Here is a 24,745-nt window from a genome sequence, read left to right as displayed (position 1 = left end):
TGAAAGTCCATACCTCTGAGATAAAATATAAAAACCTAAATGCAACTATAAGAACATTTTTGTGTAGATAAATATAAAAACATATTACATGCTAGTAGTTAGAGGTGGCAAACTAGGTTTGGCCCGGAGGGCCAACCCACCAATTTATTTTTATAATTAAATTAAAATTTCATATACTTCTTCTTTTATAATTAAATTCCTAAATCTCATTTCAATTTTTGTAAATACAAATTTGTAAAATTCAAAATACTAAGGACACAAATCCTTGCAAAAAAATAATTATTTATTATTATTTTAGAAATCTGATTGTAATAAATGAATATTCATCTCTGAGATAAAATATAAAAACTTATATGCAACAATAAAAAAAAATTTATGTGGATAAATATAAAAACTTATTACATGTCGGTATATAATACTGACAATTAGAGGTTGCAAACTGGACTCGGTCCGAAGGACCGGCCTGCCAACATTTTTTTATAATTAAATTCCTAATTCTGATTTTAATTTTTGTAAATACAAATTTGAAAAATTACAAATAATAACGACACAAATCTTTGCAAAAATATATTTATGTATTATTATTTTGTAAATTTGATTGTTCTAAATGAAAGTTCATCTCTGAAAAATACTGAAAGAAGTTGAGTCAAACTTTGTAATTTTTGAATGACCATATGGCAAGGTAAAATGCAACAATATACTTTTTTGTGTTGCATAATTTTTACGAGACAAACAAATCGATTTTTTCTCTCTGTGCAACGCACGAGTAATACACTAGTTATTTATAAATTTAAGTTACATGTAGCTGTAAGAATCTAAATTAGAGTTCAACTCTCAGGGATAAGGTGATAGATTTATCTTATAATATTTGGGTTTTTTACTTTATCTTTCTTAGGCTGTTATTAGTAGAGGTTGGGACCAATGGATTGGGTTCAGAATAAGTAAAAAAATAATTAACAAAAGTGCATGAATAATTATACAATTAAAGATAAAATCATTTTTTCAATCACTTAACGTCTAATAATAATAGGTATATAATTATGATTTTTTATATTTAATATAGTTATGATTCTCCATATTTAATGTTGTTACCCATATCTATGATAAATAATTAATTGTTGAACATCAAGCGGCAGAAGAAATATAAATTTCATAATAAAAATTGAGTTAAAATTTAACAATAAGATTTTAAAATAAAAATAAATCATAAAGTTTTATTATGTCATAACATTAAAAATAATTTAATTTGTCAAAGCCAATTAATTTTAATTTTTAATTTTAATTTTGTTTCGTCAGCTTGCATATAACTATTAATTTATGTATACAAGTTTAGTCAATGCAAATCTTCTCACTATGCAATACAGTTATTTTCCACGAGCATCCATATCCACACACACACATATATAATATATATATATATCGGGAATCAAGTAAAGAATTGTCAATTGCAGACTACAAGTCTTCTTGTTCCTCCTTTGCAAATCAATTTTTTTTTTCAACACACAAACTAAACCCAGAAAAACTCAAAACACCCACATGATAATCTTAGCCACTTCCAGTGTTAAACTACCAATTTACTCTTTTGTGACAATCTTCCTTATCCTGAGCCATGTAGACTCTCAGTCTCAACTTCATGATAAAGAACATGAAGTCCTACTCAAAATAAAGCAACACCTTAAAAACCCCCCATTTCTCAATCACTGGAACCCATCAAACACCTCTCACTGCTATTGGCCAGAGATCAACTGCACCAGTGGCTCAGTCACTGGACTAGCTCTGGTCAACAACAACATCACTCAAACATTACCACCTTTCATATGTGACCTTAAAAATCTCACACATGTTGATTTCAACACCAACTTCATCCCTGGGGAGTTCCCAACTTATCTCTATAAGTGTTCCAAGCTTGAGTACCTTGACCTGTCTCTGAACAACTTTGTTGGTAACTTTCCTGATGATATTGACAACTTGGTTAACTTGAAGTATCTTAACCTTGGCTCCACAAACTTCAGTGGTGACATTCCTGCTAGTATTGCAAGGTTAAAGGAATTGAGAGTACTTAGACTTCAATATTGTCTATTTAATGGTACTTTCCCTGCTGAGATTGCCAACTTGTCCAACCTTGAAACCTTGGATTTGTCCTCTAACATGATGTTCCTTCCTTTGAGGTTGCCTACTAACTGGACCATGTTGAACAAGTTGAAGGTGTTTTATATGTATGACTGCAACTTGGTTGGGGAAATCCCTGAATCAATTGGACAAATGGTGGCTTTGGAGAAATTGGATATATCACAAAACGGTTTAACTGGAAAAATTCCTGCTGGTTTGTTCATGATGAAGAATCTGAGCATAGTGTATCTTTTCAGAAACAACCTTTGTGGAGAGATACCTGGTGTGGTTGAAGCATTGAATTTGACAGCCCTTGATCTTGCAGAAAATCATCTTACAGGGAAAATACCAGATGATTTTGGGAAGCTCCAAAAGTTAACATGGTTGAGTTTGTCTATGAATAACTTGTCAGGGGAGATACCAGAAAGCATAGGCCTTTTACCATCTCTGGTAGATTTTCGTGTCTTTTTGAACAACTTATCAGGTACTCTTCCTCCTAAACTTGGCCGCTACTCAAAGCTTCAAACCTTTCTGATTGCATATAATAGTTTTAATGGAAGGCTACCTGAGAATTTATGCTATCATGGTGAGTTACTTAATTTAACTGTTTATGAAAATAATCTGAGTGGTGAGTTGCCAGAATCACTTGGAAATTGCAGTAGCCTGCTTGATCTGAAAATTAACAGTAACGAGTTTTCTGGTAACATTCCCAGTGGACTTTGGACTTCCAATTTGGTAAATTTCATGGTAAGCCAGAATAAGTTCACTGGTGAGCTTCCTGAAAGATTGTCTTCAAGCATTACACGCTTTGAGATAAGTTACAATCAGTTTTATGGTAGAATTCCAGCTGGAGTATCTTCATGGACTAATGTGGTAGTGTTTAATGCCAGTAAGAACCACTTTAATGGAAGTATTCCACAAGAGCTAACAGCTCTTCCCAAGTTAATAACTCTGTTGCTTGATCAGAACCAACTGAGTGGGCCACTTCCATCAGTTATAATATCATGGAAGTCCCTAATAAATCTAAATTTGAGCCAAAACCAAATCTCTGGACAAATCCCAGATGCAATTGGTAGGTTACCTGGCCTTCTTCAGCTTGATTTGTCAGAAAATCAATTATCTGGCAAAGTTCCTTCTGTGCTTCCCAGACTCACAAATCTCAATCTATCCTCCAATCATTTGACAGGGAGGATACCAAGTGAATTTGAAAATTCTGAGTATTCTAGCAGCTTTTTGAACAATTCTGGCCTCTGTGCTGATACCCGAGCAGTGAACCTTACCTTGTGCAATTCTAGCCCTCAAAAGCCAACCAAAGGCTTACATTGGTCTCTTGCTTTGATTATAAGCCTGGTGGTACTAGCCTTCTTACTCACTTTGTTGACATCATTCTTGATTATGAAACTTTACAGAAAAAGAAAACAAGGATTGGGTTACTCATGGAAGCTCATTTCCTTTCAAAGGCTGAGTTTTAGAGTATCCAACATAGTGTCATCAATGACAGATCATAATATTATAGGAAGTGGTGGATTTGGTACAGTATTCCGTGTCCCAGTTGCTGATTTCGGCTATGTAGCTGTGAAAAAGATCTTTAATAACAGAAAGTTGAACCAAAAGCTTGAGAGCTCATTTCGTGCAGAAGTTAAAATATTGAGCAATATTCGTCATAACAACATTGTGAAGTTGTTGTGCAGTATCTTCAATGAGGATACAATGCTCCTTGTGTATGAGTATATGGAAAACCATAGCCTTGATAGGTGGCTGCACAAGAAGAGTAAGTCATCAGGTTCAGTCCATCATTTTGTCCTTGATTGGCCAAAGAGATTGCAAATAGCCACTGGGGTTGCCCATGGTTTGTGCTACATGCACCATGACTGTTCACCACCTATTGTTCATAGAGATGTGAAAACAAGCAACATTCTCTTGGATTCTCAATTCAATGCAAAAGTTGCTGATTTTGGTCTGGCTAGGATGTTAATGAAGCCAGGACAATTTAACACCATGTCATCTGTGATTGGCTCATTTGGCTATATGGCTCCAGGTGAATGACATTTCAATCCTTTTGTTTTCTTCTTACTAACTATTAGAGAATAATATAAAGTATTAAAAAGACCATCACTTAATATCTTAAGGTTTTGGGTTGAATTGGTTATTAACATGGTATCAGAGCTTCAGGGACCATGAGGTCACAAGTTCGATTCTTACCGCCCCCCACTTTCAGGTGGAATTAAGAAAAGCACAAGGTAGACCAAAAAAATGGGCTTGTGCCATATCCACGTTGCGTGAGGAGGTGTGTTAGAGAATAATATAAAGTATTAAAAAGACCATCACCTAATACCTTAAGGTTTTGGGTTGAATTGGTTCTTAATACTAACAAATACATTCCTTAGTTAAATTCTTTTTTCCATTGGCATAAGTTCCATTCCAATGTGTTTTTTCATGCTTGAATTGCAGAATATGTTCAAACAACTAGAGTCAGTGAAAAGATTGATGTCTTCAGCTTTGGAGTTATCCTATTGGAACTGACAACTGGTAAAGAAGCTAATTATGGTGATGAGCATTCATCTCTTGCAGAGTGGGCGTGGCGCCACATTCATGAAGGAAGCAATATAGAAGAGCTACTAGACAATGATGTCATGGAACCAAGTTACTTGGATGAAATGTGCAGTGTTTTCAAACTTGGGATCATGTGTACTGCAACACTTCCTGCTGGTAGGCCTTCCATGAAGGAGGTGGTGCACTTATTGAACCGATGTGGAGAAGGATATACTTTTGGAGAGAGGAATTATAGGCCATATGATGATGTTCCCCTTCTTAAGAATTCAAAATGGGAGTGTAAATTGGATGTTGTTGATAATTATAGTGATTGAATAACTGGGTTTCCAAGGAAGACTACCACTAGAAAGTAGAATGAAGCATTTTGTGACAAGCCAAACATGGTTCGGTAGAGGGAAGAAAGTAGAATCCAGCATTATACAAACATAGCTTTGAGGCAGTGTTGTGAGGTTCGCTTTGATTTGAACCTTTCTTGGGGATTGTCTATCTATTATACCTACCATTTTGTTTCCTTTTCTCATGTTTTTCATCCTTTTTCAGTAATATGTAAGTGTAGTGGTAGACTTCCAATATAATGCTATTTATTTGAATTTGAGAACTTTTTATTAAGAGGAGTAATTAGTGTAAGCAGAGTGGTGGAGTTCCACAATAATCAAACAAATTTTGCAACATTCAATCAACAGTCTACTCACTCTTGCATGCTTAATCGCTAAAATTGCATCACCTACTACAATAATTTGGATTCTACCTTCAATGCACGAAAATTCATGTGGTCAAGTTAAACAAATTACAATACCATGAAGGAATAATTGGATTTGTGAAACCATTGTGCTTTGGTATACTAACAAATTATCAGTATCATCTTATTTATCAACACAAATGAAATACCTCTGGTAGCTTAAGACTCAACTGAAAGTGGATACGTATAGAATTTTGTTCGACATTTCTCATATACTAAATCTCAAAAAGGCGGCTTTAAGTAATGATAACATAATTCCATAGATTACAGTAATGTTATAAAAACCGGCTCGAACTAGCTGGATTAATTTGGAACCCTAGTGATCTAACCGATTTGAGCCCAGCAATAGACCGGTCATGTATCGGATTCAATGAAAACCAATTTGACTCAACCAATTTTTTTCAAAACTGGAGAGGCAATTCACAACTAAATGGGTCATACATTAAAAAAATAAAATAAAATAAAAAATTGTGTGATAGGATGTTCCCTTTTAAAATCTTAATCTAATACACCCCCTAGTCACAAGTTTCTGGCATTCAAGGAAGAAAAATGTCCGGTGTAGCAGCTGGGCGAAGCTCTCTTTACGTTGAATATCTTTGAAGAATATTTGACAGCGGCCATGGTGTTTGTTGCTCGATATAAAAATCAAAAGATGTAGAGAGGGTTGACGCTATTACTTTCCTCTTCTTGAAGCAAAAGCTCAAAAAAAAAAAGGATTTATTTGTTTGTTATGCTATACAATACACATATAAATTTAGGGTAAATAGATTGTTATGTTACACGATGTAACAAAATATTTCTACTCCAACAATAGAATGTGGGCCTCATCCCTTAACTTTTCTCTCTCCACTCTTCTCTTTCCTTTCCATTGTGAGAGTAGGAATTGTTATCTTACATCATGTAACATAACAATTCTGATGCACTTGAGTCACCATAAGTCATCATAGTTGTCATTTAGAGGGGTTTTAAGGCCTTTTATGAATTTTAATAATTGCAGACGTTTCAGTTTGCATGACTTTATGTTTGGTTTATGATTATTTCTGTTTTGAATCAGTTTTATTTCTGTTTTGTGTCAGTTTTAAGACCATTGATAGTCCTTTATTGTTGTTTACTTTCTGTATTGACTAATTAAAAAGGCTTGTAGAAGGATGTGAAAGGAGGACTTTTGATTGTTGAAGAATAATAATATAGCAGAAAACTTCTGCACTTACCTGAAAGTCTACTTTCCCTATAATTCTGCATCATTTGGTATCAAAGCTCAGGTTGCCTTAAAGATGGCTGAGCAGGAAAATCGCGGAGGTCGTGGTCGTGGATGAAGAGGTTATAACAACTCACATTTCTAAATGTGTAAATTGTGTGATGATGTGGGTTAAAAGGGTAGGATTAGTGAAAATCCATGAATTAGGGTCAAAATGGCCAAAAAGGGCAAAACGGTAATTTTACCAAACCTGTACCCGAGGAATGAGAAATTGAGTAGAAGGCCTCAAATGAGAAAAATAATGCCGGAAATGGACTCAGGACGAAAAATTTAGTGAATAGGCAAGTTTGGAAAAATTGATGAATAGTGATTTTCCCGGTGATGAAATGCTACGGTATGAGTGTACCGTTAAGCGTGAAGCTTTATCAAGGTTGTTAGGAAATAAAAATATGACTTGAGTCAGAAAAATACGTAGATTGAGGAATGGTAGTTGAAATTGATGTTTGGTTGGAGGTTAGACGCGTGTGGGACCCACTTTACTGGGACCCACTTAAGTGGCCCTATTTCTCTCCTCCCCCACGGCCTTTCTCTCTCTTTCTCCCTCTTTTTCTTTTTCTTCTTCTTCTTCTTCTTGTCGCCCCTCCGTGGGAGCCAAAGGGCAAGAATTTCTCTTGCCCTTTCCACACAAATGGTCCACCAAAACAAAAATGTCCCAACATCAAAGTTGTTTGTATTGAGATTGTGAGTATATTTCCCTACTTGAGAGAGTATGTCTAAATGTTGTGTACGTTGGGGAATAGGATGACGCGTGTGGGACCCACTTTACCGGGACCCACTTAAGTGGCCCTATTTCTCTCCTCCCCCACGGCCTTTCTCTCTCTTTCTCCCTCTTTTTCTCTTCTTCTTCTTCTTGCCGCGCCTCCATGGGAGCCAAAGGGCAAGAATTTCTCTTGCCCTTTCCACACAAATGGTCCACCAAAACAAAAATGTCCCAACATCAAAGTTGTTTGTATTGGGATTGTGAGTATATTTCCCTACTTGAGAGAGTCTTGAGAGTGAGTGTGTGATGAGATCTCCCTTGGTGAAGGGGTGGCGGTTTTGAGGAGTTTGGGGGGCCATTGATGGTGCTTTGGCTTGATGGAAGGCTTGATTATCAACCCTTGGAGCGTTAGGAAGCTATTGATGGTAAGAATTCTTGATTTCCTTTGAGTTTTGTGATGATTACAAAACAGGTTTAGATTTTGATGATGTATGATGAGTTTGGGCAGTTAGGGGCTTTATATGATGTTGCTCCTTTGAAATTTATTGCTCATAATGAGGTTTAATGATGATTGGTGCAATAAAATTTATAGTGATTTTGGACTTCCTAACTTAGAGAAATTTGTGATGAAATTCTATGCTTGTGAAGTAACATGACGATAGGAAGCTCAAATGGAAAATTGGCAATACTGAAATTGCCTTAGAATGCCTTGTTATAGCTAGAAATGCTATGAAAATTCTAAGTGAAAATGATGTTTTAACTTAGAAAAATTGTGGTGTCTTGGAATTGAGAAATTAAGTTGTTTGAAGGTATTATGATTAGTTGTTGTATAATGTGATAATATGATCATTTGAGGTGTAGGATTGATGAATTGATCATTAGGCTTAGTTGCTTGTGTAACTAATGTATGAATTGATGCATTGTTAGGATTGTTGGTTGATCATTGTGTTGATCAATGTAGGGTACCTCACATGGACGCTATGGAAGCAGATTGAGCTTGGAGCTTACGTGGGAGCATTGGCTTCGGAATTGAGGTAAACCCTGGGAACTTGGGTTTAATCCCTTGTGTGCTCCACCACACCTAGTGGAAGGTTGTGGTTGGATTCTGTGTTTTGAACATGGTGTGATTATGTATGTTCATGCATTATTGCTTGATTGTGAGACATGCTTGGAGCATGTTTTGTGTGAATTGTTTGATCTCTGGCCAGTTGATATTTGTTGGTTTGGACGTCCGTTGGAGATACCCGTTGGGGACTCCAGTCAGGTTTTGCCGTGGGGCCGACTCTGGGAGCGGTACCAGGACGTTCCGAACGAGGGACTTCCACTGGATAGGGCTCATGAGGAGTTCCAGTTGGGTTGTTGCCATGGAGTCGTCTCAACCATGGGAGAGGCACTAGGAAGATTCCGGGAGTTATACGATGGGGTCTTGGAACGTAATCCTGATGTGGATGTTCTTGGATTTGTGCCCAGTTGTTTGTGATATTGTATGCCATGCATTTCATACTATGTTGTTTGTTGCACATTGAGTGAGCCATGGGGTGGAGTGATCCTCTAGTACCCTTGGTTTACTGAGATATATTTGTATATCTCACCCCGTGTTGGGGGACATCGTTTCAGGTTAGGTTGAGCCAGGAGGATTGGAGCATGAGATGCATATGGAGAGCATGACACATTGGAGGATTTCACTTATGCACTTAGCATAGGGTTTTATGCTTTGTATTTATATCATGAAATGGTGCATGTTGAACATGCCATGTTTTGTATATTCATGATCATATTAAGTCTTTCAATCACGGTTGTATAACTATGTTTTGTATAATTGAATAATTGTATATTTGGAGTGAGCATGGAACTTGTCCATCGCCACCGATGTTATATTTGAATCATGTAAACATAATGTCAAGGGCTTAGGCTTAGTTATGAATTGTTATAAGAATGGAAATCAAATGCATGAAAATGAATCTTATGATTTAAGCCTAGGAAATGTACTATATGTAAAATTGAGCTGTGATGGGTTGTAAGTGCCCCAAGGCGTTGTTGGTCCTTGTGTGAGCCACCCATATGATATATATATACATATATATATATATATATATATACATATATAATGTTGTTTTTAGATGGCTTAACCAATTGGGGAATCCTTGTATAAACAAAGGAAACTCTGGCCGATTTCTGGGAAATTGGCATGTTTTAGGCGAATTTTGGGAGGACGTATCTTCCTACACGGTGGTCCAAATGGGACGTGCCATACGCCATATTGTAGATGGTGTAACCCTCTAATCCGTGTCAAAAATTGGGGGCAATTGGAGTTGTGAGCGGGTTGGTATGAGTTTGAGAAAAACAGTGCAGAAAAAATTATGCAGCTGCTGCTGCATCTGGTGTAGGGCGCTAAAACGCCCAACTGGGGCGCTTTAGCGCGCTGCATACGGGAAACAAGGGAAATTCCCTCTGCCCGTGGGCGCTAAAACGCGCTGATGTGGGCGCTTTAGCGCGCTGCATACGAGTGATGTGGAAAAGTCCCCTGCCAATGGGCGTTAAAGCGTCAAAGTGGGAGCGTTTTAGCGCGCGGCTACCTGTGAAAAACCAATCTCCCTGTCGTTGGGCGCTAAAACGCCCAGTTTGAGCGCTTAAGCGCGTTATGTCCTGTGCTGAGCCAATCTTGTTGCCACTGAGCGCTAAAGCGCGCAGTTGGGGGCGCTTTAGCGCACTCCCTGAAATTAGCAAAGGTGAAGTTTTGGCAAAACTGCCATAACTTGAGCTACTGAGCTCCAAATTGTACGCGATTTGAAACCACGTGTAGCTAATAGAGAGAGCTATAACATTGTAAATAATGAGAGTCAAAAAGAAGGATATAATTGAATGGGTTTATGGGAACCCTGTAAGCCTTATTGTAGGCGGAGTAAACAATGAGAGCATAATAAATGGTGGGTGGTATTAAGCTTGGTATTATGTTTCCGCAATGTGTACAGTTACTATCACAGTTGTATTTATTACGCTTTTATGATTTTAAAAGTTCGCGTAATAAAAGAAAAAATAAATTTACTCGTTTTTCTGTAAACGAAATATTGTGATTGTAACTGCGCTTAATATCATATTTGATGATAACACACCGGTTCGGTAACGGGGTGTTACAGAGGTCGTGGCGGAAGAGGACGCGGTCAACCTACCGATAACGATTATTATACTGATGCGAGAGATGCTGAAATTGAGGAAAAGGACAAACAGACCCAAGAACTCGAACAACTGCTTGCAGATGCATAGTGTCACGAGTCAGAAGGGAGACAAGAATCTGAACTGTCATCTCCAGAGGAAGAGGAGGACGAAAATCCATTTTGGAACCGCGAAATACCAAGGAGAGGTCGAACCGGTGATCAACCTTTCACATCCAATTTTGGGATGAAGATCGAGATTCCAGAATTTGAGGGATCAACTCACCCTGATGTATTCATCGACTGGTTACACACCGTCGAGAGGGTCTTTGATTTTAAAAAACCTCACAGATGAGCAAACGATGAAATTAGTGGCAATCAAATTGAGGAAGCATGCCTCAATCTGGTGGGAACATGTCAAGAAGCAAAGAATCAGAGACAGAAAGTCTAAGATTCAAAGATGGGACAAGATGAAAAATTGTTGCAACAATATTTTTTGCCCGCTCAATACAAACAAGAGGCATTTATTGAGTATCACAATTTCAAGCAACGTGACCTTACGGTGGAACAGTACACCACCGAATTTGATCATCTTCGAATGCGTTGTGACATGGTCGAAGAAGATGAACAAGTGATTGCTCGATATCTAGGTGGATTACGGGATGCAATTTCTGATGTTGTGTACCTACAATAGTATTGGTCTTATGAAGATGTGTGCAAACTTTCCTTGAAGGTGGAAGGACAATGTAAAAGAAAGGGTGGCAATTTGAAGTTTCAATCAAGATTTCCTAGAAAGGAATTCGAAGCTAAATCAGTGAGTTCATCAGCAACTTCACCTGCTGGAAGGAGTTCTATGCCTCAAAAAAATATTCCCAACAAGGAAGGGTCAATCAAATGAGGTAGTACAGGGAAAAGGTGTTTCAAGTGCCAAGGAATTGGACATTTTCCTACAGATTGTCCAAATAAATAGATTGTGACGTTTGCAGAGGCTCCAATTTTTGATGAAGAACCAATCTATGACAATGTAGATGAACAAGAAGAAGCAGAATCTGAAGAGGTGGAGATTGTCTATGCTAATACCAGAGAATCACTAGTCATTCGGAGAGTGAAAAGTATGCAGTGTGATTATAGACGGAGGGAGTTGTGAAAACGTGGTTTCTACCACTATGGTAGAAAAATTGGGGCTGAAAACAGAAGAACACCCACAACCGTATAAACTGTCTTGGCTAAAAAAGGGAATGAGGTGAAAGTAACCAAAAGATGCCTAGTGTGTTTTTCAATTGGGAAAAGATATTCAGATGAAGTATGGTGCGATATCATTCTTATGGATGCTTGTCACATTTTATTAGGCAGGCCATGGCAGTTTGATAGAAAGACAAAACATGATGGTTTCAAAAATACTTACACCTTTAAGAAGGATGGCCACCTTATTACACTAGCACCTTCAGATTGGAGGAAGGAGGCGAAGGCGAAGAAATCTATGATGTCCAAGGCAGAATTCTTAGAAGAAGTCATTGGTGCAACTGAGATATTTGCACTAGTGGTGATAGAAGGAAACGATAATGGTCCACATATTCCCTTGGAGATTGAACGTTTACTGACAAAATTCACTGATGTAATGACAGAGGAGATGCCACCAATATTACCGCCTATGAGAGATATTCAGCATTGTATAGACTTTATTCCTGGAGCAGCCATTCCAAATAAGGCGGCTTACAGAATGAGTCCCAAAGAATATGCTGAGTTGCAGAAGCAGGTACAAGAATTGCTAAAAAGAAAAGCGGTCCGCGAAAGCTTGAGTCCTTGTGCAGCACCAGTATTATTGGTTCCCAAGAAAGACGGGTCATGGAAAATGTGCATTGACAGCAGAGCTGTTAACAAAATCACCATCAAGTATCGTTTTCCTATTCCACGTTTTGATGATCTGATTGACCAACTTCATGGCACAACTATTTTTTCTAAAATAGACTTGAGTAGTGGATATCACCAGATCAGAGTTAGGCCTGGAGATGAGTGGAAAACAGCCTTCAAAACAAGAGATGGTTTGTATGAATGGATGGTGATGCCATTTGGGTTGAGTAATGCACCAAGCACCTTCATGCGACTAATGAACCAGGTTTTTCGATCTTTCATTGGTCAATTTGTGGTTGTCTATTTTGATGATATTTTAATATATAGTCCATCTATTGAACAACACTTGGTCTACTCGAGAAAAGTGCTTGAAACATTGCGTGAGCAGAAGCTGTTTGTTAGTGTGAAGAAGTGCCACTTTCTCACCTCAAGCGTGACCTTTTTGGGTTACATTATCTCAAAAGATGGTATTCAGATGGATCCAGCAAAGGTTGAAGCAATTACAGGTTGGGAAACACCAACAAGCATTCATGAAGTCCGAAGCTTTCTCGGTTTGGCTTCCTTTTATAGGAGGTATATTAAATATTTTAGCTCCATTTCAACACCAATTTCTGATTGTCTTAAAGGAAACAAGTTTCTATGGACTATGGAGGCGGAAGCTGCGTTTCAGATTTTAAAGGTTAAGGTAACTGAGGCCCTTGTTCTAATATTACCTAATTTTCTGATGTGTTTGAAGTGCATTGTGATGCTTCTGGAGTATTCGAAGTGGAACTTTGGAAGAGAAAAGGGAAGGCAATTGCATTTTTTAGTGAAAAGTTGAATGAAGCCAAGAGAAAGTATTCGAAGTATGACAAAGAGTTTTATGCTATAATTCAAACTTTGGAACATTGGAGGCATTATCTTCCATATAAGGAATTTGTCTTATAATCAGATCATGAGGCATTGAAGTATATCAATGGGCAGCATAAGCTCAATGCTAGACATGCGAAGTTGGTAGAATCTCTCCAATCTTTCAGTTTTGTTATTGTTCATAAAGCTGGAACCTTAAACAAGGTGGCTGATGCTTTTAGCAGAAAACATTCTTTATTAACTACTATGCAGGTGAAGGTTATTTGCTTTGACAATTTCAAGGAACTTTATCAAGATAATCCAGATTTTAGAGACTTATGGAAAAAGTGCCAAATTGGACCCTATCAGCAATTTCAAATTGTAGAAGGGTTCCTTTTTAAAAATAACAAATTGTGCATTCCTCAATGTTCATTAAGGGCAGCCATTATACTTGAAGGACATGCTGGTGGCCTAGCGGGACACTTTGGTATTGACAAAACCAAGGCGCTGATTGGTGAGCACTTCTATTGGCCACGGATCGAATCTGATGTGACCAAATTGGTGGCAAGATGCAGGACCTGTCATTTAGCAAAAATGACAAAACAAAATAGTGGCCGTTATATGCCACTACCAATTCCAACCGCTCCTTGGGAAGATATTAGCCTTGATTTTGTACTCGGCCTACCGAGAACACAGCGCAACAAGGATTCTGTTATGGTTGTAGTAGATAGGTTCTCTAAGATGGCACATTTTATTCCTTGCAATAAGACTTTTGATGCTTTGCAGGTAGCTAAATTATTTTTGCAGGAAATAGTCAAACTTCATGGTGTTCCAAAAACAATTACATCAGATAGAGATGTGAAGTTTGTGAGTCACTTTTGGCATACTCTATGGCGACTAATGGGAACCAAATTACAGTTCAGTTCTTCACACTACCCGCAGACAGATGGCCAAACAAAAGCAGTAAATAGGAGCTTAGGTAACTTGCTGAGGAGCTTAATAGGAAACAATCCCAAACATTGGGATTTGGTACTACCACAGGCAGAATTTGCCTACAACAGGTCCTAACACCGCACTACTGGCAAGAGTCCTTTTGAGATTGTCTATGGGTGTGCTCCAATTACACCAGTAGAACTATCACCTTTGCCAATTCAGAAATATTTTAGCTCCGATGCAGAGGAACATGCTAAGCACATCAAGGAACTCCACTCTCAAGTTCACAGTCAAATTCAGAAATAGAATGAGAAATACAAGCAACGGGTAGAGAAGCATAGGAAGCAACAGATCTTCAAGGAAGGAGATCTAGTATGGATTCACTTGCGTAAAGAACGTTTTCCTGCCAAACGCTCTGGCAAGTTGCAACCCCGAGTTCATGGTCCTTTTAGAATCCTTGAGAAAATCAATGATAATGCATATAAGGTTGAGTTACCAGGGCAGTATAATGTGGCTGGCACTTTTAATGTTGCAGATTTGTCCCCATAATGTGCCGAAGATGAAGGTGACATGGCAGATGAAGACAATGCAGATTCAAGGACGAATCTTCTCTTGGTAGGGGGAGGATGATGCACTTGAGTCACCATAAGTCATCATAGTTATCATTTAGAAGGGTTTTAAGGCCTTTTATGAATTTTAATAATTGCAGACGTTTCAGTTTGCATGACTTTATGTTTGGTTTATGATTATTTCTGTTTTGAATCAATTTTATTTCTATTTTGTGTCAGTTTTAAGACCATTGATAGTCCTTTATTGTTGTTTACTTTCTGTATTGCCTGATTAAAAAGGCTTGTAGAAGGATGTGAGAGGAGGACTTTTGATTGTTGAAGAATAATAATATAGCAGAAAACTTCTGCATTTTCCTGAAAGTCTACTTTCCCTATAATTTTGCATCATTTGGTATAGGGAAAGTATAGAATTATAGGGAAAGTAGGCTTTCAGGAAAATGCATAAGTTTTCTGCTATATTATTATTCTTCAACAATCAAAAGTCATCCTCTTCCTCTAGAGATGACAGTTCAGATTCTTGTCTCCTTTTTGACTCGTGCAACGATGAGTCTTCAAGCAGTTGTTCGAGTTCTTGGATCCGTCTGTCCTTTTCCTTAATTTCAGCATCTCTCGCATCAGTATAATAATCGTCATCGGTAGGTTGACCGTGTCCTCTGCCGCCACGACCTCTTCGTCCACAACCACGACCTCCGCGATTTTCTGGCTCAACCATCTTTAAGGCAACCTGAGCTTTGATACCAAATAATGCAGAATTATAAGGAAAGTAGGCTTTCAGGAAAATGCAGAAGTTTTCTGCTGATGCACTTGAGTCACCATAAGTCATCATAGTTGTCATTTAGAGGGGTTTTAAGGCCTTTTATGAATTTTAATAATTGCAGCGTTTCAGTTTACATGACTTTATGTTTGGTTTATGATTATTTCTGTTTTGAATCAATTTTATTTCTGTTTTGTATGAGTTTTATTTATGTTTTGTGTCAGTTTTAAGACCATTGATAGTCCTTTATTGTTGTTTACTTTTTGTATTGCCTGGTTAAAAAGGCTTGTAGAAGGATGTGAAAGGAGGACTTTTGATTGTTGAAGAACAATAATATAGTATAAAACTCCTGCATTTTCCTGAAGGCTACTTTCCCTATAAATCTGCATCAAATTCATTTACCCATAAATTTATTCAAAGAAATATTTCTGCAGTTAATGCAGATAAGTTATTTGCATTTACTTTCAAAACGACGTCGTTTTGGGATTGAAAGATTAAAAAATTTATAATTATAAAGACTATAATAACCTTGAAGTAAATTAAAATTACAAAAATACCATGATTTCTGCTCCAAAACGACGTCGTTTTGGGCTTACTGCATATAACTTATCTGCAGTAACCGCATAAAGAGCGAACCCAAATTTATTATTGGTTATGTTATAAAAGTTAAATTTATTTTTTTACACATATACAAAAATATGTATGGTTTATATATTTTTTTCTTACATGAAGCCAATTTATTGTTAGTTGTATTATAAAAGATAAATTTATTTTTTACACGTACAAAAATATATATGATTTATATTTTTTGTTTTTCTCTGTTTTTTCTTACATGAAGCTCCACATATACACATAGTTCCACATATACACATAGACACATTTTTACATGCGGACATGAAATAAAATTGGGAAAAAGGTTAATCACTTTAAATGACACATTGTGTGTCTTTTCAATCTCATAAAAAGATAGTATACACACCTTTAAAACTTTTTTCTCATGATTTATCTTTTTCTATCACTTAAAATAAACAATTTTCTATTCTTTAAAATGATACACAATTTTTCCAATAAAATTTAGAGTAAATAACTTTTCTGGTTCTCAGCAAATTTCACGATGCCCGCTTTAGTCCCTAACAAATAAAAATACTATTTGTGGTCCCTAAGAAATTCAAATTGAACCCATTTATTTGAAATCGTGGTCTCTTACAAATTTAAAAAAGATCCATATTAGTCTCAAGGATTAAAAATGGATCCATTTTAAATTTCTTAGAGACTACGAATAATTTTTTTATTTGTTTGAGAGTAAAGTGAACAAGGATGGTATTTACTCTAAAATTTATCTCCCCCAAGAAACTTCAACCAAATTAAAACTCCTCCCACACCCAGTTTAGTTCGGGAGTTGAACCCCAACCCAAAATTGCAAAAGCTACACCCTTCCTTCCTCTTCCTTTCTCTCAAATGGCAAAAACAGTCTCCAGCTCCTCACTCTAAATTTCAGATTATGAAGCTCGCTGGTTGCTTGGTTATATATATATATAGAACCACTTCCAAATATTCTCTCCAACAAGTCATGGGTTGTTCTCCATGGATCTCTGAACTCTAATCTTCATTGCTTCAAACCCACCCTCCGCCACAGGTGTCTCTGAACTCTAATCTTCACTTCCTTGCCTTGTCTTGAGTCTTCATTACTTACATTTATTGTTCTATAAATTTCCAAACTTTTCATTTTATTTCCTAACTGAATGAGATATAAATTGTGTTTCTTTATATGATAAAATTGTTTTATATGAGTTAAATTAAGTATAAATTGATGTTGGGACCACAAACACTTATAATTTGAGTATATTTGTGAATTTTTAAGTATAAAATATAGATTTGCATATAGTTAACTGATCAACCGTTCAATCTATGACTTATCAATTGAATCATTAATGCAGTGATCCAATATCCCGGATCAATGACCGGGTCGGGTAACATTAGATTATAACATTTCAAATAAACTCAAATGTAGAGAATTACTAATCAAGAATAATTTTAAACAAAAGGGGGTTCTTAATTTTCTGATTACCCATACGAAATTAATTTATTCTTTTAAGACCCACTTTATAATTGTTCATCAATATTGCTTTTTCATATAAAATCAACAACTATTATTCTAAGACCATCCGTGTACCTAACATGCAGATCCATGAAAGACTAGGCCACTAAAGAAATACCACGAAAGAGTAAGTCAACTTTGGTCTACTTCGAATCAAAATATTTTATACTTGATTGATTCAAGCTTTGTGGATCCATGTGCTTTTAGCTTCTTCTTTTTTTCTTTTCTTTTTTAATCCTTAGCAAGATATGCAAGTCTTGCTTTTTCACAGTTTATTTCATGAAATTTACTTTTCCATAAGGCTTTTGACCTGAGCTTTTATTATTATAGATTTTTTTGGCCCTTACGAGTTTTTTGATCCTAACCCGTATAAGGAAAGGTCAGATGAGACGGGTTAACCAATTTTGACAGTTGAAATAAATAAGTTTTTCATCCATGCAAACTGGTATTTATTGACTAAAAAAACTCCAACTACTAACAAGGTGTTGGCCAAGTGGAAGCATTTTTTGTCCTCGTAAGGTGGAGGACTCAAGTTCAACACCCGGGAAGCGCATCTGTTGGGAGGGAGTACCCTTGTTGCTCTTAGCCCCCGGCCGGATTAGTCCTAAAGGATGAACCGGTTAGTAGAAATACTAAAAAAAAACTCCAACTAGGTCAATCCCTGTTCCCTTGTGGTAAAGGCAAGAAGGAAAATATCACTCTTGTTTGTTAGGGGCTTCGGGTTGACAACCAAAATTGATTGGGACGTTGTCCGCAGTTTCTCTACACAAATGAAGTTGATTTAGGTTGTGTGGCTCTTGTCTCTTGTTTATCTGGTGTTCTCATTATCTTTAGAGTTGCATAGGAACAAAAGTAGTAGGAAAAGAAAAGTATACGAGTAGAAAACAAGGGTCTCAATTACCAAAAGGAAAAACAAACAAGGGGTCCTATTGTGGTAGATTTTGATTTTGCACATTCATTAAGGTCTACGTTACTTTAATGGTGAAAGGATCTACGCTTAGTTGTTTGCTTTACTTTTATTTTAGAAAAGTATTCTTAGAGCCCCCTTTAGATGAGATCGTAAAAAAATGACTTTTTATGTCTTTCTTATCTTAAAAATATTTTTTTACAAAAGTTAAAGCTATTTAAATTTTTTTAAAAATAATTGGTTTTTGAAAAAATATTTAGCTTTTGATTTTCTTTTTTTTAAAACTAAAATTTTTAGGTACTAAAGCAGACGTCCAAACAAATTTTGTAATATAAGTGTTTTTTTTTTTAGCTGAAAAAGAAAACAGCTTTTGACTAAAAAAAAGCTCAATCAAACGAATCGAATAACTCACATTCATTCATTCATTCAATTTTTTTTATTTTTAGTTTTAAAAGTCTCAAAGTAAATAATAGTGGATTAAAATTTATCTTTAGTTGACACTTGCTTCGGAGTCATAAAGCTATATTTTTGCTAATGATCTATGTTATATATTATCTTTAGTCTGGTGTATTATCCCATTGTAACCTGTTACTGCCCTTCAGTGATTGCTGCTTACGTTGTGCAAACAAACAGGTACGATTCTTTCTAATGTAGGACGTCGATTCTTTCCGTAACAAAGAATATCTTGTCTTTTTTATTTTATTTTATTTTCAATTGACAAGTGCATTACGCCTACATTTTCAAACTAGAAATTTCCATTGCTTTGTACTAATCGTAGTTCCATTACCACCATATTCATAACATTGACTTTGAATTTCTGACCCGCCAGAGTTGAATATTATTAAACTTTGTAAAGAAGCCAACGATTCTCAACTTCTTCTGCGGTCTAAAGTCAAACATTGTATTACATAATTCTACATATCATCTTCCTCCTTCATTGCAAATTAGTTCTCTTTTTTAGTATACACAAACTCAAAAAAACCAGCAAAAAAGAAAAACACAAAACACCCAAATGAAACTAACCACCCCATCATGTGTTAAATTTCTATTCTATCTTCTTATGATATTGTTCATAATCCTCAACCATGCAAACTCTCAGTCTCCGTTGCATGATCAAGAACATGAAGTCCTATTGAAGATAAAGCAATACCTTGAAAACCCACCATTCCTTAGTCACTGGACCCCATCAAACTCTTCTCATTGTTCTTGGCCAGAGATCACTTGCACCAATGGCTCTGTCACTGGATTGGCTTTGGTTGACACCAACATCAATCAAACATTGCCACCTTTCATATGTGACCTCACAAATCTCAAACATGTTGATTTCAACTTGAATTTCATTCCTGGGGAGTTCCCAACATCTCTCTACAATTGTTCCAAGTTGGAGTACCTTGACCTTTCAATGAACAACTTTGTTGGTAAGATTCCTAATGACATTGATCGCTTGTCCAATTTGCAGTATCTTAATCTTAGTTACAACAACTTCAGTGGTGACATTCATGTGAGTATTGGATGGCTGAAGGAACTGAGATATCTTGCACTTCAAGCTTGTCTGTTTAATGGAAACTTCCCTGATGAGATTGGAAACTTGTCCAATCTTGAAACCTTGGATTTGTCCTCTAACAACATGTTCATTCCTTTGAGGTTGCCCACGAACTGGACCAAGTTGAACAAGTTGAAGGTGTTTTATATGTATGACTGCAACTTGGTTGGGGAAATCCCTGAATCAATTGGACAAATGGTGGCTTTGGAGAAATTGGATATATCACAAAACGGTTTAACTGGAAAAATTCCTGGTGGTTTATTCATGCTGAAGAATCTGAGCATAATGTTTCTTTCCAGAAACAGTCTTTCTGGGGAGTTACCTGGGGTAGTTGAAGCATTGAATTTGACTATTATTGATCTTGCACGGAATGATCTTTCAGGGAAAATACCAGATGATTTTGGAAAGCTCCAAAAGTTGACAGGGTTGAGTTTACCTCTCAATAACTTTTCAGGGGAGATACCAGAAAGCATAGGCCTTCTACCATCTCTGGTAGATTTTCATGTCTTTTTCAACAACTTATCAGGTACTCTTCCTCCTGATTTTGGCCTCTACTCAAAGCTTCAAACCTTTCTGATTGCATCTAATAGTTTTATTGGAAGGCTACCTGAGAATTTATGCTATCATGGTGAGTTACTTAATTTAACTGTTTATGAAAATAATCTGAGTGGTGAGTTGCCAGAATCACTTGGAAATTGCAGTAGCCTGCTTGATCTGAAAATTTACAGTAATGAGTTTTCTGGTAACATTCCCAGTGGACTTTGGACTTCCAATTTGGTAAATTTCATGGTAAGACAGAATAAGTTCACTGGTGAGCTTCCTGAAAGATTGTCTTCAAGCATTACACGCTTTGAGATAAGTTACAATCAGTTTTATGGTAGAATTCCAGCTGGAGTATCTTCATGGACTAATGTGGTAGTGTTTAATGCCAGTAAGAACCACTTTAATGGAAGTATTCCACAAGCGCTAACAGCTCTTCCCAAGTTAATAACTCTGTTGCTTGATCAGAACCAACTGAGTGGGCCACTTCCATCAGTTATAATATCGTGGAAGTCCCTAATAAATCTAAATTTGAGCCAAAACCAAATCTCTGGACAAATCCCAGATGCAATTGGTAGGTTACCTGTCCTTGTTCAACTTGATTTGTCAGAAAATCAATTATCTGGCAAAATTCCTTCTCTGCTTCCCAGACTCACAAATTTCAATCTATCCTCCAATCATTTGACAGGGAGGATACCAAGTGAATTTGAAAATTCTGAGTATTCTAGCAGTTTTTTGAACAATCCTGGCCTGTGTGCTGATACCCCAGCACTGAACCTTACCTTGTGCAATTCTAGCCCTCAAAGTCCAAGCAAGGACTCATCTTGGTCTCTTTCTTTGATTATAAGCCTGGTGGCAGTGGCCTGCTTATTGGCTTTGTTGACATCACTGTTTGTTATCAGACTTTGCAGAAGAAGAAAGCAAGCACTGGATAGCTCATGGAAGCTCATTTCCTTTCAAAGGCTGAATTTCACTGAATCTAGCATAGTGTCAAAAATGACAGAAAATAATATTATTGGCAGTGGTGGATATGGTACTGTGTACCGTGTTGCCGTTGATGGTTTAGGCTATGTTGCTGTGAAAAAGATTTGGGAAAACAAAAGGTTAGACAAGAATCTTGAGAGCTCATTTCATACTGAAGTTAGAATATTGAGCAACATTCGTCATAATAACATTGTGAAGTTATTGTGCTGTATCTCCAACAAGGATTCTATGCTCCTTGTCTATGAGTATTTGGAAAACCATAGCCTTGATAGGTGGCTGCACAAGAAAAGCAAGCCATCAACTGTGTCAGGTTCAATTCATCATTTTGTTCTTGATTGGCCAAAGAGATTGCATATAGCCATTGGAGCTGCCCAAGGTTTGTGCTACATGCATCATGATGTTTCACCACCTATTGTTCATAGAGATGTGAAAACAAGTAACATTCTCTTGGATTCTCAATTCAAAGCAAAAGTTGCTGATTTTGGTCTGGCTAGGATGTTAATCAAGCCTGGGGAACTTGCCACCATGTCAACTGTGATTGGTTCATTTGGCTATATGGCTCCAGGTGAATGACATTTCAATCTTCTTTTTTTTGTTTCCTTACTAACAAATATATTATAAAAAGAAATCACTGTTTATTAAACCCCGATTTTGGAGGGTGGAATGAGAAAATCCTTGTACACTGTCTTATCCTTGCACGTTTGCAAAGAAACTATTTTATGAATTCAAACCTCATGATTTTTCAGTCACAAAGAAACAGTTTTAGCACTATTTCAAACGCGTCCTCTATTACTAACAAATATATTGCTTAGTTAAATTCAATTTGTCTCTTTTTCCATTGGAATAAGTTTAATCTGAATTTGTTTTGTCACATTTGGATTGCAGAATATGTTCAAACAACTCGAGTCAGTGAAAAGATTGATGTCTTCAGCTTTGGAGTTATCCTATTGGAACTGACAACTGGTAAACAAGCTAATTATGGTGATGAGCACTCATCTCTTGCAGGGTGGGCTTGGCGCCACATTCATGAAGGAAGCAATATAGAAGAGCTACTAGACAATGATGTCACGGAACCAAGTTACTTGGATGAAATGTGTAACGTTTTCAAACTTGGGGTCATGTGTACTTCAACACTTCCTGCTAGTAGACCTTCAATGAAGGAGGTCTTGCAAGTATTGCTCAGTTGTAGAGAACCATTTGCTTATGGAGAGAGGAATATTGGCCACTATGATGTTGTTCCTCTTCTTAGAAATTCAAAAAGGGAGCACATGTTGAATGTTGATGATGACAGCTAGCTAAGTATCATGTTGGATGTTAGAGTCTGTGAAACACAGCCACATGATTACAGATTTAGAATATCATTACTGTATGGAACATGACATAAAATAGAAGCACCTTGTAACATGTAAATGCATTTGGGTCCTTAGTCCATTAATACTTCTGTCTTTTAATAAGATAATATTATATGTCATATTTTGAAGTTTTTTGAGAGTTTATGTGAAAAAAAATCAGATCATTTAAATATAACGTTCTTGAATTCCAGGCTTGTCCTCTCAAATATAAGGTACTTAATAGTCAAATATATATTGCTTAGTATTTAGCAATCCTTAAATAGGCAAATCCCACTCGATAACCCAGCAATCTTAAATGACTGAAATCCTGAAAATAATTTATTAAAAATATCCCAAAAATGCTAAAAATTTCAAAGCACAATAAATAATCAATATGTTTATATGCTTAATAATCCTAATATCCACATTGTATTGTTTCTTACATTGCTGGCATATATTTTTCACAAGTTTTGGCTTATGTAACGCAGTAACTACCGGTTTATTGTCGGGTTTATATTCTTTCACTTAAAGCCCAATTGGACCCGGTGAGTGAGAAGAGTCTAGAAAACCTAGAGCCCAAATAGCTTAAGGTTAGAATTTCTTGATACTCATATATATTTATATACTTAAATTTTATTTTCTGTTTTTTCCAATATCTTCGTATTTATCTTTTATTTGGATTCATCTATCACCAACCCTAACTAGTTTGGAATAAAAGTGTTATTGATGTTGATGTAGAAATCACTCGATCCTTCCCATTATCACTTTTGGGAGGAGTTTAAAGCCTTAATTCTGGACACGTCTCGAATCGAACTAGTCGCGAAGCAATGAACCGATTGAAATATTTCAAAAAAAAATAAAATAAAGCCACTAGCCTTTTTATGTCTTTTCGTATTTTTATTCATTTTAGACTTAGGAATTGGAAAGTATTAAGTTAATGTGGAAGGAAAATGCATTTCATCTTAGGGGCACTGTTCCCTTGGAATAAATCTTTGGTGCTACTATTGCACCTAGATTCAGTGCATCCCACCAATGGGAGCATTACATGTCAGAGGAGAGAGAACAAATTTGTCAGAGGAGAGAGAATTTTGGTTGACATGTAATGCTCTCATTGGTAGGATACACTGAATCTAGGGTGCAACAGTAGCACCAAAAATTTATTCGTTCCCTTGTAGCAACCATTCGGGTAAAAATCACTTTCAATCCAAAGTTGAGACCTTGTCCATGAGTGTTTGGCTCTAAGTCCTCGGCGTGAATAAGGGGAGTTGATTTGATCTTGGTGTGTGACTGTGAGGTACGAGGCCGTTACTCTCATTTGGAATTTTGGGCTAACAACCCAATTGAAACTTTCAGTGCTCTTTATGATTCTTTGACGGATTGGTCACACTAAAAAAAAGAAAAGAAAAACCACTTTCCTTAAAAATAAAAATTGCATTGGACAAAATCTTCTTCCATAGTGACGCTACATCATTGTCTTTTATGGTGGAATGTTAACGCGATGGTCTACTTTCAACAAAGGTGAGCGTGCTGTTTCCAAGCAAAAATACCATAATATATATGTTGTTAGAAAGAAAAAAGGGAAAAGTTCATAAATCGATCCTCGTGTACTCTTATATTATATACATTCCTGTATTTTTTTTTTCTTACCAATTATTTTTCTGTATTTTTTTATTTATCCAAGTTCATTTTTAATATTATTAAGGGTTGTATGAGTATAATGTACATGATCCATAAAACTTTTCTATCTACACAATTAAGAGATGGGATCTACATATTTTTTTTTTCTCTTTCATCATTTCACTTTCTCTCTCCTCTTTATTGTAAGTGTAGAAAAATTTTCTTACATTATGCAACATTATACTCATTAAACCCTATTATTAATAAGGGAAAAGCATC

At 36.4% G+C, this 24,745-nt stretch overlaps 2 protein-coding genes across 2 annotated transcripts; both read left to right on the top strand.

Moving 5' to 3' along the window:
* The first annotated feature begins 1,472 nt into the window (after positions 1-1,472).
* LOC133300846 (receptor-like protein kinase HSL1) lies at positions 1,473-5,289 on the top strand. The gene is made up of 2 exons (XM_061500433.1): positions 1,473-4,147; positions 4,561-5,289. The coding sequence occupies exons 1-2, from the start codon at positions 1,537-1,539 to the stop codon at positions 4,974-4,976; spliced, it is 3,027 nt and encodes a 1,008-aa protein (XP_061356417.1). The 5' UTR covers positions 1,473-1,536; the 3' UTR covers positions 4,977-5,289.
* Positions 5,290-19,395: 14,106 nt separating this feature from the next.
* LOC133300845 (receptor-like protein kinase 5) lies at positions 19,396-22,934 on the top strand. The gene is made up of 2 exons (XM_061500432.1): positions 19,396-22,083; positions 22,404-22,934. Exons 1-2 carry the CDS (start codon positions 19,464-19,466, stop codon positions 22,811-22,813), a joined length of 3,030 nt encoding a protein of 1,009 aa, XP_061356416.1. The 5' UTR covers positions 19,396-19,463; the 3' UTR covers positions 22,814-22,934.
* The last annotated feature ends 1,811 nt before the right edge of the window (positions 22,935-24,745 follow it).

This window comes from Gastrolobium bilobum, unplaced genomic scaffold, assembly GCF_033153095.1.
Source record: "Gastrolobium bilobum isolate Gb01-03AN ecotype WA unplaced genomic scaffold, APGP_CSIRO_Gbil_v1 utg6530, whole genome shotgun sequence".
Classification (NCBI taxonomy): Eukaryota; Viridiplantae; Streptophyta; class Magnoliopsida; order Fabales; family Fabaceae; genus Gastrolobium; species Gastrolobium bilobum.
Note: the sequence above shows the minus strand (reverse complement) of the source record. Positions and strands in the feature narration are given on the sequence as shown.